At 37.9% G+C, this 13,000-nt stretch overlaps 1 protein-coding gene across 3 annotated transcripts in view; it reads right to left on the bottom strand.

Moving 5' to 3' along the window:
- Window positions 1–221: 221 nt before the first annotated feature.
- SYT9 (synaptotagmin 9) overlaps window positions 222–13,000 on the bottom strand; it is a 71,995-nt gene continuing 59,216 nt past the window's right edge. Inside the window, exons 4-8 of one of the 3 annotated variants that reach the window (XM_075048174.1) lie at window positions 8,637–8,757; window positions 7,794–7,965; window positions 7,019–7,148; window positions 6,292–6,448; window positions 222–5,219 (exon numbers count right to left, since the gene is read on the bottom strand). In XM_075048174.1, coding sequence (XP_074904275.1) covers window positions 6,341–6,448; window positions 7,019–7,148; window positions 7,794–7,965; window positions 8,637–8,757 — 531 coding nt within the window. In that variant the 3' untranslated portion in view covers window positions 222–5,219; window positions 6,292–6,340. Of the gene's footprint in view, window positions 5,220–6,291; window positions 6,449–7,018; window positions 7,149–7,793; window positions 7,966–8,636; window positions 8,758–13,000 lie in introns of those variants that run through there. The other 2 variants (XM_075048175.1, XR_012653184.1) reach the window with 2 other exon arrangements.

Raw genomic sequence — 13,000 nt, forward strand, 5'->3', positions numbered from 1 at the left:
TATTTTCTTCTTAAGTATAGATGATATTCACGTTTGATATCCCTCAAAATCTTTCTATAATGATGATTGCAGCCATGAGGTGAAACAAGAGGATGTTTCAGTACCCAAACCCCCAAATTATGTTTGAGTACTGTAAAGTAACTGTCATTTTAACAGCTTTGTCTCTCTGGTCTCATTTATTTTATCAAAACACAACATCTGTGGAGAAAAATTGAGTTAAAACATTTCCAAAGTGTTTGCTGGCTTTCTGAATAATGAATTGAACTTTAATGTATTAATACAAAATAGTAATAAATTACAATTGCACAGTTTCTTACAGAGTTTTTATTAAGATCAAAACTTATTTGTTCAGACTAGATTTATATAAATAAATCACAGTACATTTTTACTTGTGTTTAGAAGATTGTAATACGTATTATAAAATTAAGAAATTTTTTGTCCCTCAAACCATCACTGCAAAAGGAATCATGCATTATTTCTACTAAACAAACAAAATGCCCACCTAATTGAGAGAGCCTTGATACAGGTATGGCTCTACTCTCCAAAATTAGACATGAAACATAGAGATACCAGGACTATTTATTGAACAAGAAATAATAAAGTATAGTACAATGTTCATGTGTTATTAAAAACAAAAGAATACCAAAACAACACACCTCTCTTCACGCACCTTTGCAATGGGTATTAAAAATGACAGCTGGCCAGCATGCAACTGAATAAAACATTCCAGTTTTACAATGTCTACATTTGAGCAAAAGAAGGAGGAACTAAAAAACCCAGACAAAACAAACAAAGAAACAAACAGCTCTGATGCTTACACATCCTCATGTCATCTTCACCTCTGTGCCATGTGTGCTCTGTTCGGGCAGCAGTTGAGGTATGTCCTGATGATACCTTTTCCGAATAGTGCCCATCACTGCCATCTGGATTAGTGCTCTTTACGGACCTTCAAGGAGATGGAGGTCCTTTCAGAGAACTGCAGGACCCTGGAGAATTTCCAGCTGTAGTTCCTTGCCCAACCCACTGTATTAGAAATTAACTGTAAACGCAGCTCTTGAAACTACTCAGCCTTGAATGTGCAGTGCCCTTACAAGATAATTCACACCTTGCCTAGCTTGGTTCACATATTCTAAGGCTGTCACTTCAGAACAGAATTATGGTTGCAAGCAAGGCCTTGCACTAATTATAGCAAGATTCAAGGTGATGCTGTTACAAAGTCTGTCCTGCTGCCGTTTTTTCCAGCACAGAGGGCTTCTATTAAATTCTACATTATTGTGGATTACTTTCTCTACATGCTTTTTTCTTTCTAGATAAGAAAGCCATTGTTTTCTCACTTGATACTGAGATGTAATCATTTGACAATGCACTGTTCTAAAGGGAAGAAAGCTTATAATTGAAGACATTTCAGATTGAGTCGCCTAGTCTGTTTTTTTCACTTCTTTCTGTTCAAACAAAATGCATTAACAATAAAGTAATTTCAGATAAATTTCTAACTGGGTCAAACAGATTTTTCAGCTGCATTTCCAGTCCTCTTTCTCCCCTCCCTTGTTTGTTTCTCCTTTGTTTGTTACTTTTAAACTAAAAGAGAGTTTGCAGCTTTTTTTTCCAATGGCAAATAGGTCCCCTCAGTGCTTGAATGTTGCCAGGTGATAAACATGTAAATATGTCTCTTGTACCTCTAACTTTGCATGCTCATGTTAATATAGCCACATGCCGTGTTTGGTCTTTAAAAACACAGAAATGAAACCAAACCAAACAAAAAAACCAAAGAGCAAAACCAACAAACACCCCCCCCCCCAACAACAACTATCCCCTGAAGCCAAGAAGGGTGAACTAAAATAACCTCTTAATTTTTACTCTTTTGCATTGCCTTTTCCTGTTGTCTCACTTTGAATTGAACCAGCAGTTTCCCTACTGGTAGTTAAATTGGACCTCTATATAACAAGTTTCTCATATGTACTTCTTTGATGTTTTATGGATCTGCTGGCATAGAAAGCTGAAGTGTGCATCGACTGGTAGGAACAGTTTGAGCACTGGGGCTTTTATGCTCCATGTTTGCTTTCTGTTCTGATAGTGCCTGCTTCCCCACATTGAGATGCATGTGTGTTTGTCCACTGCCAGGATTATTTACAGGGAAAAAGGAAACAAAAGAGAACAGAAATGCTTTTAATATCTTGTGATTTCAGTGGAAACAGATAAAGAAATATTTGAGCGCTCAACTGCAGAAGGGTTGTGCTGTGAGTATTTTGGCATGGGAATATCACATAACTGCCCATTATACTCTGCCTCAGTGTCAGCAGCTTGGAAGGCTTTCCCATTGACACACTTCTTTTTCATAAAACAACATCTGAAATGGTGGCTTGTTATGGAATACTAAAAGTAACAGTTTAATAGCACATTGTTAATGAGTGAAGTGGGATTAAAATCTTGCTGAGATGCATTTCTAAGGGATTTCCTTTTCTATTTTAGAATTACGATACTTGTCATACAGCGTAATTATGTATTCTCAGGAAATAGAAAACAAATGAGGGTTGCAGCTTTGAAATTATTCCTGTGAGCCTTCTACTAATTTACCTCTGAGAATCATATTTCAGAAAAGAAAGGCTGAACAATATTGGGATCATAGTTTTCTCTGGGTCCTCAGGTGATTTTGTAGCAGGATATCCTCTGTTCCTTCCAATGTGCTGTTCTATTATTGTACTACAGTCCAAAGAGAGCAGCAGTCTACTGGCGCACCAGAACCATAACATGAAAATATTTCAGGTCTAGGGAATAGCATTGGTTAAGTGGAATACAAAGGTGATTCTGTATCCAAATACAGAAAATAGCTATCATTCCGTGTATGCTCTGCAGTGATAAGGCAGGTATTTGTAAAAGTCACATAGTAATGCCACAGCCTGAATAACCATTTGCAAGTCATGAGTCAGCAAGAATTAGGAGAATTTAATTAAAAATTAGCTTTTCTTCCTCATCCCTAAGCCTTTGAGGTGTGCTGGATTCCACTTTAAATGCTCACTGAATAGAGTTTTCTTTTCTTTTTTTTTTTTAATAGAGCCATGTTCAAAATCATACTCTTCATGCCAGACCCTTGAGCAATAAATAAACTGAGTATGGTAATAAAATAAAAAAAAACACCGGCAATTATAATGATACTACTTTTCAGTTGATGCCCCTTTGAGTTGCTAGAGACAAATCTTAGAAAGGCCTCTGCGCTCTTCCATGGACACAAAATGAGCCTTCTGCATAGGTGTTTTCCTGTTTACAGAAGTTACTGTTGCTAACATTGCAGTGGGAAAGCATGCAGCTGCCTGCTCTGCATTCCAGGCAGGGATGCATGTATAATGATTTGTCCAGGAAATCCAAGAACTCCATTCCAAAGGAAGAGGTCCTCCTTCTTTGCTTATGCCCATCTCCCCATGTGACTCATGGGAGATAAGCCTGGGTAAAGAGTGCAGGATTTTGCCTAAAGTGAGGATCATGCATGAACAGGTACGAACGTTGTATCCTATCACTGGTCTGCTGATATAAAATTTCAGTTGAAAGTGTAGTGAAATAGTTTTGACAGGGCAACCTTATATCCGTATTTTTCTTCTGGAAATGCCCAGTTACCCGTCTGGAATTTTGCTTGGGCAAGTTTTGAAGAGTTGTTTATTTTGCCAAGTGTATCCTTGTATGTGGTAGCTGTATTCTCCATAGCATGGCATGAGATTTTTGAAAACCACTGTACTCACAGGACTTCTGCTTTATAGCTGCAGCACACATTTACAACAGATCCAAGATTTCCTGCAAGTGCCAAGCTGTGCTTTACCCACTAACAATTCTGATTTTCTGGAATATCCTCAATTGATAGGTTATAAAACTAATTTTGCAGATTTTGGATCAAAATTTCAAATATTTTCTTCAATATTTGTGTCAGCAAAATTGCAAATCCAAAATGCTTGGTGAGCATTCAACACATACAAGACACGAAGCAATGTGTATGCACATAAACTTATCTGACGTATATATAAAGACCAGGGCTCCCTATCTGTAAGTACGTAGCAGGCAACTAGATTGTATAAAATACTCATACTTTGAATTTGCATTTTTTTAATAAAAATCCCCATGTAAAAGCTTGAATCAAATTATCTCTAGGAAAGTTTGAAGGAAGAGAGAACTCCATGCATGGCTAAGTAAGTGGAAAAAATTTATCCCAGGGGGTCTTTTTTGGGGGGCATAGATATAATGTGAAAGAGTTCAGTGTTTTGATTTTTTTTTTTTAATGGTCAGAATTTGACAGCATTTACAATATACCATGATGTAAAATAGCCCTGTTAATTCTACTACAAATAATAAAGAAAGTCTTCACAGGCACTATATATTTGGAACAGCATTTTAAAATGACATTGTGTGTGTATGTGCACATGCACGCACATGTGTGTGCTTGTTAGTATGATAGAGCATAGCCACCTGTGATATGCTTCCAACTTTTTGCAACAGCATGGACACTACTAAGAAACATTGACTGGAAAATCATCTACAAAGGTTGAGGACTAACAGCCTCCATGTTATACAGATGGTTATCTTCTTTCTAAAAGAACATACTGTCATTATAAATACCATATGTATCTTGTTCTCACCCAACAGAACTTTTTTTCAGTTTTTCAGATTTGAAGGATTTCTGCAAAGAACCATATTAATTTGTTTTCATGTAAGGTGAAAGGAGGCACCAACTGAGATGGAGGATGCAACTTGACATCAAAAAATAAATGTCTGATGACAATAATTCTTGAAAAAAAAAGACTTAGAAAGCTATTGATTCACAATACTGCACCTTTTTTACAAATACAAGTACCATATTTGTTGTTGCTTCCCATATTTGTTGGTTTTCATTGCTATCATGTTGCTTGTAAAACCTGGGTTTTTCTAATGAACAGAAATTATGACTTGAATTTGGGTAATGCTTACGACCATACAAATAATCTATCAGTAGCAATAGTGTCAGCTGGAGAATTAATGCTACAAGTGGATAACATTACACTACTTGAAACCAAAAGCTCTTCACATAGTAGAAGACTGAGGGTCCTATTCAGCAAATATTCAGGTTCCTATGGCTGTGGCCACAGAGGTTCCAGAAGCTCTCGCTGAGTCTAATCCTGATTCAGGAACCAAAATGATATGCTGTGTATATATTTCTCTGCACAGCCTGGATGCGCTGGACACCCTCCCCCACTTGATTCCTGGGAAGGAAAAAAATATGTCTCTGTTTAGCTCAGTGACATGAAAAGCAATCCACAGTAATGAAATCTAAAGAAGTTAGCCAGGCATGTATGAAAAGAACAGGATGCCTGTAGGAAGGGAAGAGCTGTCAAAACCTAATTGTGGGCTCTGGCTGCAATAAAATTTATCAGAGGGAAGACAGGTTGGATATAAGGATGTACACAACTTCTGCTAAGAGACCTTCTCGTATTCTGGGAAATAGTAACAATTACACTACTCCTTACGTGCTTTGTTAAGCCATTCCTATCACTGCTTGGCTCCAGCTGAGAGCTGGGCAATGTGTTTTCTAAACCCAGCTCCCAAATGCCCAGGTAGTCATTTCAAGTGTGGCACTTCAGCCAGTAGCTAGCTTGTCACTGAAGGCACAAAAATATAGGCAGAGCTCCCCTACTTTGCTTAATCTTCTTTCATAACATACTTGCATGTTGGCAGCACCCATGCTCTGAAAAGGCATGGTGCACTCCAACTGCAACAGAGCCTGTGAGCACTCAAAGGTCTCCCTGCTGAAACTTGTGCTGCTGTGGTCCCCACGCACTATTAAATGTAATCACTTATGGACACAGGGCAAGACTGTGGTATTTTTGCCATTCTGTAGCATGTTCCTATTGCCCAACAATTATTTATGGAAATGCCTAGGGTTAGTGCTTACAACCAAGTAGATGAACTCCTCAGTTGCATTCTAGTGACATGGCTGCACTCTGATGCATAAAGTATGCTCAGAGGCTGCGAACTGCCTGCCTCTGTATATTAGGCACTTATGGCATCGTTTGTGGCTTCATATGAATACTATGGTCTTTCCTGTCTTTCAGCATTGCGGGTAACATTGTGGCTGTTCATAAACATAGTAGTTTCTTTTGACTGGGATTACTGCCTGACTTTAGCCAGTGATAGCAATAATAAAAGTAAGTCATGGTAACTCTTAGGAAGCAATTTAGTTAGATCTTTGATGAATTTTTGTGTCTCATGAATCAGGGTTAGTATTCCCTGTATTGGGGAGAGGATTAGACAGAGGGATTAAAAGGACATCTTTACCCCACTGGACTCTGTGGAATAGCCCCTGAGGATATGGCTAAGAAAGAGTTCAACAGGAATGCCAAATTTCTGCTGAATAGGTTAAAAGGGTGAGGAAGCCTCTTCGGCAGCCATCCAAGCGCAGAAGACCTGCATAACATTTCTGCTGAATAGGGCCCTAAAGACAAAAAACAAAACAAAACAAAACAAAAAAACCATAGGAACCTTGAAAAGCTTTTCTGATTGTGTCGCTTCTTATCAGCGCCTCAGATCTCCAGAGACACTTAAACATTTTTTTTTTCAGTGCAGTTAGGCATCCCTTGAGATGTGCCAGTGACATGGATGTTATATTGTTACGAGAGAAGAAGTCAAATTAGGTTGTTATATATAAAAAAAATAGGTCTTGGTTGTTCTGTAAACAAGGTCCATTTCTTCATCTCAATTATCAGTGAAAGCTACCCAAGATCTTATTTAAAAAACAAAACCAAACCCTTAATCCAGTGTATAATGTTTGGTGTTTTCATGTATATATTAAAGACATGAATTACTTTCTGTCTCCTTAAAATTGAAAGGAGCAGACTTGCGTGTTATGCTTGACTTTAATATCAGAGTTTCCAAGCCCTTTGGTAGGATTTAGTGCATGCATGTGGATCTTGGTTTTGTTCATAAAATTTTATCCAACGTCTAATGCCATATGGAAGGATATTCACAGTTACAATAATAGAGAAGCAAGAAATAAAAGTCTTACCTCTGCAAGAGGGTGCCAGTGAGCAATGGGTTTCCGAGGGTATGAGAGCATTTCATTCCAGTGGTCACGACCTAGACTTTCTGCATCGTTGCCTACTTGACATACTCCAATGACCTCATTGTGACCTACACTGTGAAAATGTTCCATAATATTTTTTTCTTAAAATTTTACCTTTAGAACCATAGCATTTACATATTTCATTAGAAACATTAATCATGGATTTTTAGAATTAATTCTTGCCTGAAAAATATAATGAACTATAAAATATGTAGGTTAGCTCTTTGCATTTCCCACTAGTCAGAATAATTTAGTATTTTCCCCATTACAGCATACACTGTGTGTCTGTGTGCATTTGTTTTTTATTTTTGCATGAAGAATGTAAAAAGTTCTTTGCCTGTGTTCTGTAATTAGTTGCAAATACAAGTAAACTCTAAACCACAATTTTAGAAATGGAGGCATGTGTCTAAGGGGTTAGCATACTTGTGCACAAACAGAACATCAGTGTGTGGACTGACTACATGTTCAGTTATTTCAGTTCTGGCAAACATATATGCAGCTTAGTTATGTCAGTTATGGATGCAAATCTATATTTTAAAATTTAGAAAGGAAATTCTGCCTTATGATCCAAGAAATTTTAGTCTTCTACCAAACTCAACATGACATTAATTTCCCATTTATTGGGAAAGAATGACAACTTCGTTTCTGGATGCAAATCTACTGTGCAAGATTTTATAAGCCAATAGATGATGTTATTTTACAGCTACAGGTATCTCACCGGTCATAATCCATAACAGCTATCGACAAGTTAATTTGGTCAATGTTTTCTGGAGGGACGTCAAAGACTATGGCTTCATTGTAAACGGGATTAAGGGTATTCCTCTTGGTGGAAGTTTTTCTTTTCTTTAGTCGCCTTCCTTCACACATTAAAGAAACCTTCACGTAGGGATCTGTGTGAATCATAAGAACAATGTTGGTTTTCTTTTGTTGTTTTTAAGCAAACATAAATGGAAAGTGAAGGGTGCAGTCTTCTTGTATGCCCATACCTGCTTGCAGAATTAGTCACCTGGACCTGACTGGAATTTGAGCTTCTTTTTTTACCATGGAATGCCTGGGAGGCAGTGCAGCTTTGAAAGCTTTACCTGGTTGACTGCTTATAATGAACAGTTTAGGTTCAAGAAGCTCCTTGTTGTGTACCGACTTCTCAAAGGGTATTAAAATATCCACCGAACTGTGTTATACATGACTGTTTTATACAACAGCCTGTGTATCAGCCTATTTATAACAGCCTAATTACTTGTACAGATTTGTAGGATAGATAGAAGATGACAATATTCTACACAGTGGGATTTTCTGATGTATGGTTAAATATAATTCAAAGTGTAACAATTAGTGGCTTATATTTCTCAAGAGAATTATAATTATTTTAAACTCCTGAATGTAGTAAAGCCAGCTATTTCTTTGTAGCTCCTTTCTGGGAGCTCTGCAGCTCCCTGCTAGTATTTAAAGTCATCTATGAACTCTTATTTAAATTAGTTTCTGGGATTTGACAGTGCTGAATTCTGTGTCTTAGGAGGGAAATGGGACAGAAATCCACATTGAGCATTAAATTCATTCCTACCTGATGCTCCTGTGATATCCATTGCCTTTAAATTTCTTGCCTTTATTATTGTAATAGTTAGTCTACCAGCTGTTGGAAGGTAGCAGAGTGAAAACATCAGGTCACCAAGATCCACATTATCCTGTTCCAAGGAAAGAGAGATAATGTGAAGCAATAATAACAATTTTGCCTACCCACAACAGGAGCTAAAGATTAAAATATACCTTTGGGGATCTACAGTTATGTAAACAAAAGCTGAATTCTCATTCTGAAGCATATCTGAAAAAACAGATATCCATCTGCATACAAGGTTCAAGTCACTACATTTGTTGCTAGACCACCAAAGTTCTCAACTGTAAATGTGGTTATAGTTTCTAGCACTCAGTCCTTGGAAATGAAACACATTTAAGTGTTGAGGTACAGTGTGAGGCACTGGAATACCTGTGTTCTAATGCTTTGTAGTGATTTGCCTGTATCGTTGACAACCTGCAACAGATCTCTGTGCCTTTCCTTCTGGTCTGCAGAAGGGTACCCATAGAGAGGTTCACAGAAAAAAAACATTGGTTGCACAGGGCAAAGTTTTATGCAACTCTCAAGCTTGCATAAACTCAGGAGTGATTGACGTGAAGCCACTATGGTAATGGGGCAGTCTCCACCAGAAGTAAAGACATTACTTCCTGTGCCATGTGCAGACAAGCTCCCTCAAGTAAGCTTATCCACCTGTTTCATTGATAGAATGATTTGCAACCCTTTCCTGTGTCAATGGTATCAGGGTTTCAGAAAGGTAGTAGAAAATGAGCAAACCCTGTTTGCAGTTACAAAGCATATCTCTTTTTTTTTTTTAAAAGAAATCCAGCTCTTTTATAAAAGAACATAGCGAATAAAGGATTGTATTAAATGATTTCTGGGATTTGATTTGCATTTTTTGACTGAGCAGTGAACTGGTACTTTCATAGACCTATGTCCTGTAACCTAATATTTAATTCTTGACTGAAAAGTGTTATCCTGTCCAGTAAATTCAAAGCTATGTTCTAGGTTTTATAGGGAAGGGAAATACAGCTGCTGTAGAATATGTGTATTTTGCCCGCTTAGATTTGTGCAATAGCTACTCTCCTTTCCCAGGTTGGCTCCTTCGGTGTCAGTCACAAAAAATGAAGGGTGGTGGATGACTTAGAAGGTGAGTGAAAATACCTCAAAACAGCACCTAACAGGTTAGTGTTTGTCTCTGAACTAGCTGCTGTATAGACCAATGCCCAGAGCCTATGCAGTCACTTTATGTAGCTTCATAAGTTAGCAGGGGAGACATGCAGGACAGAAAGAATTGCTGTCACAGAGTTGTAGAAAAATGTTATGTCGGAAGGGATTTCTAGAGGTCATTTGATCCGAGCCCTTGCCCAAGAGAGGCATCTTCGCTTTAGTTCTCCACTCATGCAAAGAAAAAAAATAATCACGTACATTCATTCAAAAATAGGTCCTTTCCTTGTGCTGTTATTGGAGAGACATGCTGTCAAGAAGGAAAAAGCTGATATTATGGGCCCTTTGTCAGTAATAACTAGCTTTTAACCCTGGCTTGACTTCAACTATCATCGTTTCCATTCTAAAGATCAGTGTTTCATGGTAGCCGTAAAGCTGATAAAGGTGGTGACAATATCAAGATAGCTGATATGACTCACCCTGTTTAGTGTCTCTTGATGGCTCACACTTGGAAGCAGACCTGCTGCAACAAACTCTGGGCCACTGACTCACTTTGACTGTGGGAGGATCAAAGTGCTGTTTGAGAAGGTGATGCTGTAAGAAGTCCTACAGGCTAAAGTGATGTCAGCACATCCAGGAGACATTTCTCTTGGCTAACACCTGCACTTAACATTACAGGAGGAATAATTGATCTCTGAAATTTTCCCAGTGGTCAGCTGGAGCTTGATACCTATAACCTGGGGAACAGGAAGCAAAGATTTCACTTATCCTTCCCATTGTGAGGAAGAACAACTTCCAGCATTTAAGTGTACTTCCCCAGCACTGAGGTGCTGAGATTTGTAGCTGTGGAATTCTCTCCTGTGCTGCAACTCTGAGGGGAGCAGAATTTCATAAGCCATTTAAAGAAATTATTGAGTGAAGCCACCTTTTGGCAATTTGGGGAATTTGTCACTCTGGCAAATTTTGACTGAGAGTTTATTTTTCATGAATTGGTCACAAACTTTTAGGAGAAGATAGCATTGTTGAATCACTCAGGTTTTCCCTGACCATTAAGCAGCCCACCAGGCATCTGCTGTCTTAACTATGTATCTTGGTATTCTTAGATATTGTCAACCATGGCAAAGCCATTTGGTATTCAACTCCAGTGCTCCACATGGTCACTAGGTAATTCATTATGTGAGTACTTAAATGTTTTACTGTTACTACCAAATACAAGAGTTTCAATTCCAGACTTGATCATCCTGAATGATTATTTTAAAACCTTTTATCAATTCTTATCAAGAAGTTCATAGGTAAATTAATTACTATACAATTGTTTTAGATGCAAATTCCAAGAAAAATGTTAACCCTCTGCATAAATGAACTGGTTAGGAAAGAACAGATCACATGTGTTGAATGCAGTATTAGGAATTATGCCATAATATACTTATCCACAAGCTTTGCCTTATGTTTGAAAAATAATCGTCACCTACGCTGTGATGTATTTTTTAGCAAATGCTGCAATGACAATAATACTTTGTTAATGCTTTTTCAAAAATTGCACTGGGCATTATACAGGAAAAACATTGTTAAACTGGAAATAAAGCCTGTAATTTCTTCAGTCTTTTCCAGTTCTAGAGGTTGTAGGTGTTGTAGCAATAGGTCACAGATGATTTTGAGATTCAGTCTGTTCGTAAGCCAGTGCTAGTAATAATCTAACCATGGCAGTCTAAGAATGCAATTGAAAGAAAGCTTGCAGGCAGCAGCAGGCAGAGATGTACTTTTTGGCATGTAAATCCTTCTCTGAGTCTGAAAAAGAAGCCCTGTCTTCTCACATTTTCATTTTGATTTGTAGGGAATTAACTACTACTTCATAATACTTGTTATTTGTAAATGTTTTCTTAATTTTGGAAAGATAGATTTAGGAACAGAGTGAGCCTTTCCCTGTGCCCTGGTTATTCCACCCTGCTTACCTCTATTTTCTGTAACAGAAGGGCAACATTTTTAACTGTTCCAAACATTGTAAATTTTGCTGTTGGAGCTTCAAGGTTCAACTTAATGAGGGAATGTTTTTCAAAGAGTACCACAAACCGTGACTGCACCACAGAATTTGCATGCGTGTGTTCATCTGTCTGGGTAACTGCAGTGGAAAAGGCAACATGCTCTGACTGGAGATCAGTGGTGTCACAAGCATGAGCGTTACATCCAGCAAACACAGGTCCTTACTATAAATTCAGTTTCTTAACAGAACCAAGGTCTATGTAACAGAGCACAGAGAGGCTTTTTGCACATCTTCACTAGTTTAAAATCGCTGAGCCACATGGCTTAAGCTACGGATTGTCACTAAAGGTGTACTGTATTGTCAAGAAAGAGCTTTAGGGAACAGCACTAACAAGCATAGAGGGTAGGATCTTCTGCAAGGATTATGCTTCTGTTTGAATTGAGTATTTATATGTTACTATGTATGCTTGACAAAATGTGGTGATATAAATATTACACTGCCAGAGATATATACAAATTCCTGCTTAGGAAAAGATCTCATAATATTGTAGGTTACCAAGTCATGCATTTTGTACATTCCAAATTTGTGTCTAACTTTTTTTAGTGTGGTAGTAATACCATACTGTGCATGTTACAGTGCAAGCAGGACAGCCCTAATATAAACACACCAAAAGACTGGTTAATAATGTTAATAACTTAAAAGAAAATATTCAGAAGATAATTAATTTACAATAATAATTTCTTTATATGAGTATGGCCTATATTATTTTTCTTTTGGTCCTGATCAGCAGGGAACATATTGTAAGAACTGAATAAATATGCTATAATAAACATACCTAAGGTCCAAGCTCCTCTCCCATTGTCCTCAAAAACTGTCCATGTTCAGAGGGAGAAAGGACTGCCTCCATTTTTAATCTATAACCTGCTCATTCCTGTATTCTAAAAAAGGTAGAACAAGATTGACGTCTGCTTTGCTTTTCCAGTGCCCCAGGCTTCGGCTTCAGGCTTGGGGTGACAGCTGAGTGCCTTGATGTTAGCTGTGAGCCACACTACCTGTCTGTTTCTGATAATCCTGCCTAGATTTGCCCCTGAGCCCTTGTTCTTTTAATGCAGTCCTTTATTCAACAAGGCAAGAGCATGAAGTTTCTTCCTTAAAAAATTGCCCAGCGTTACCTGGGAGAGTTAGATGCATTCAATATTGGGTAAGCAGT

Source organism: Buteo buteo, chromosome 16 (assembly GCF_964188355.1).
Source record: "Buteo buteo chromosome 16, bButBut1.hap1.1, whole genome shotgun sequence".
NCBI lineage: Eukaryota > Metazoa > Chordata > Aves > Accipitriformes > Accipitridae > Buteo > Buteo buteo.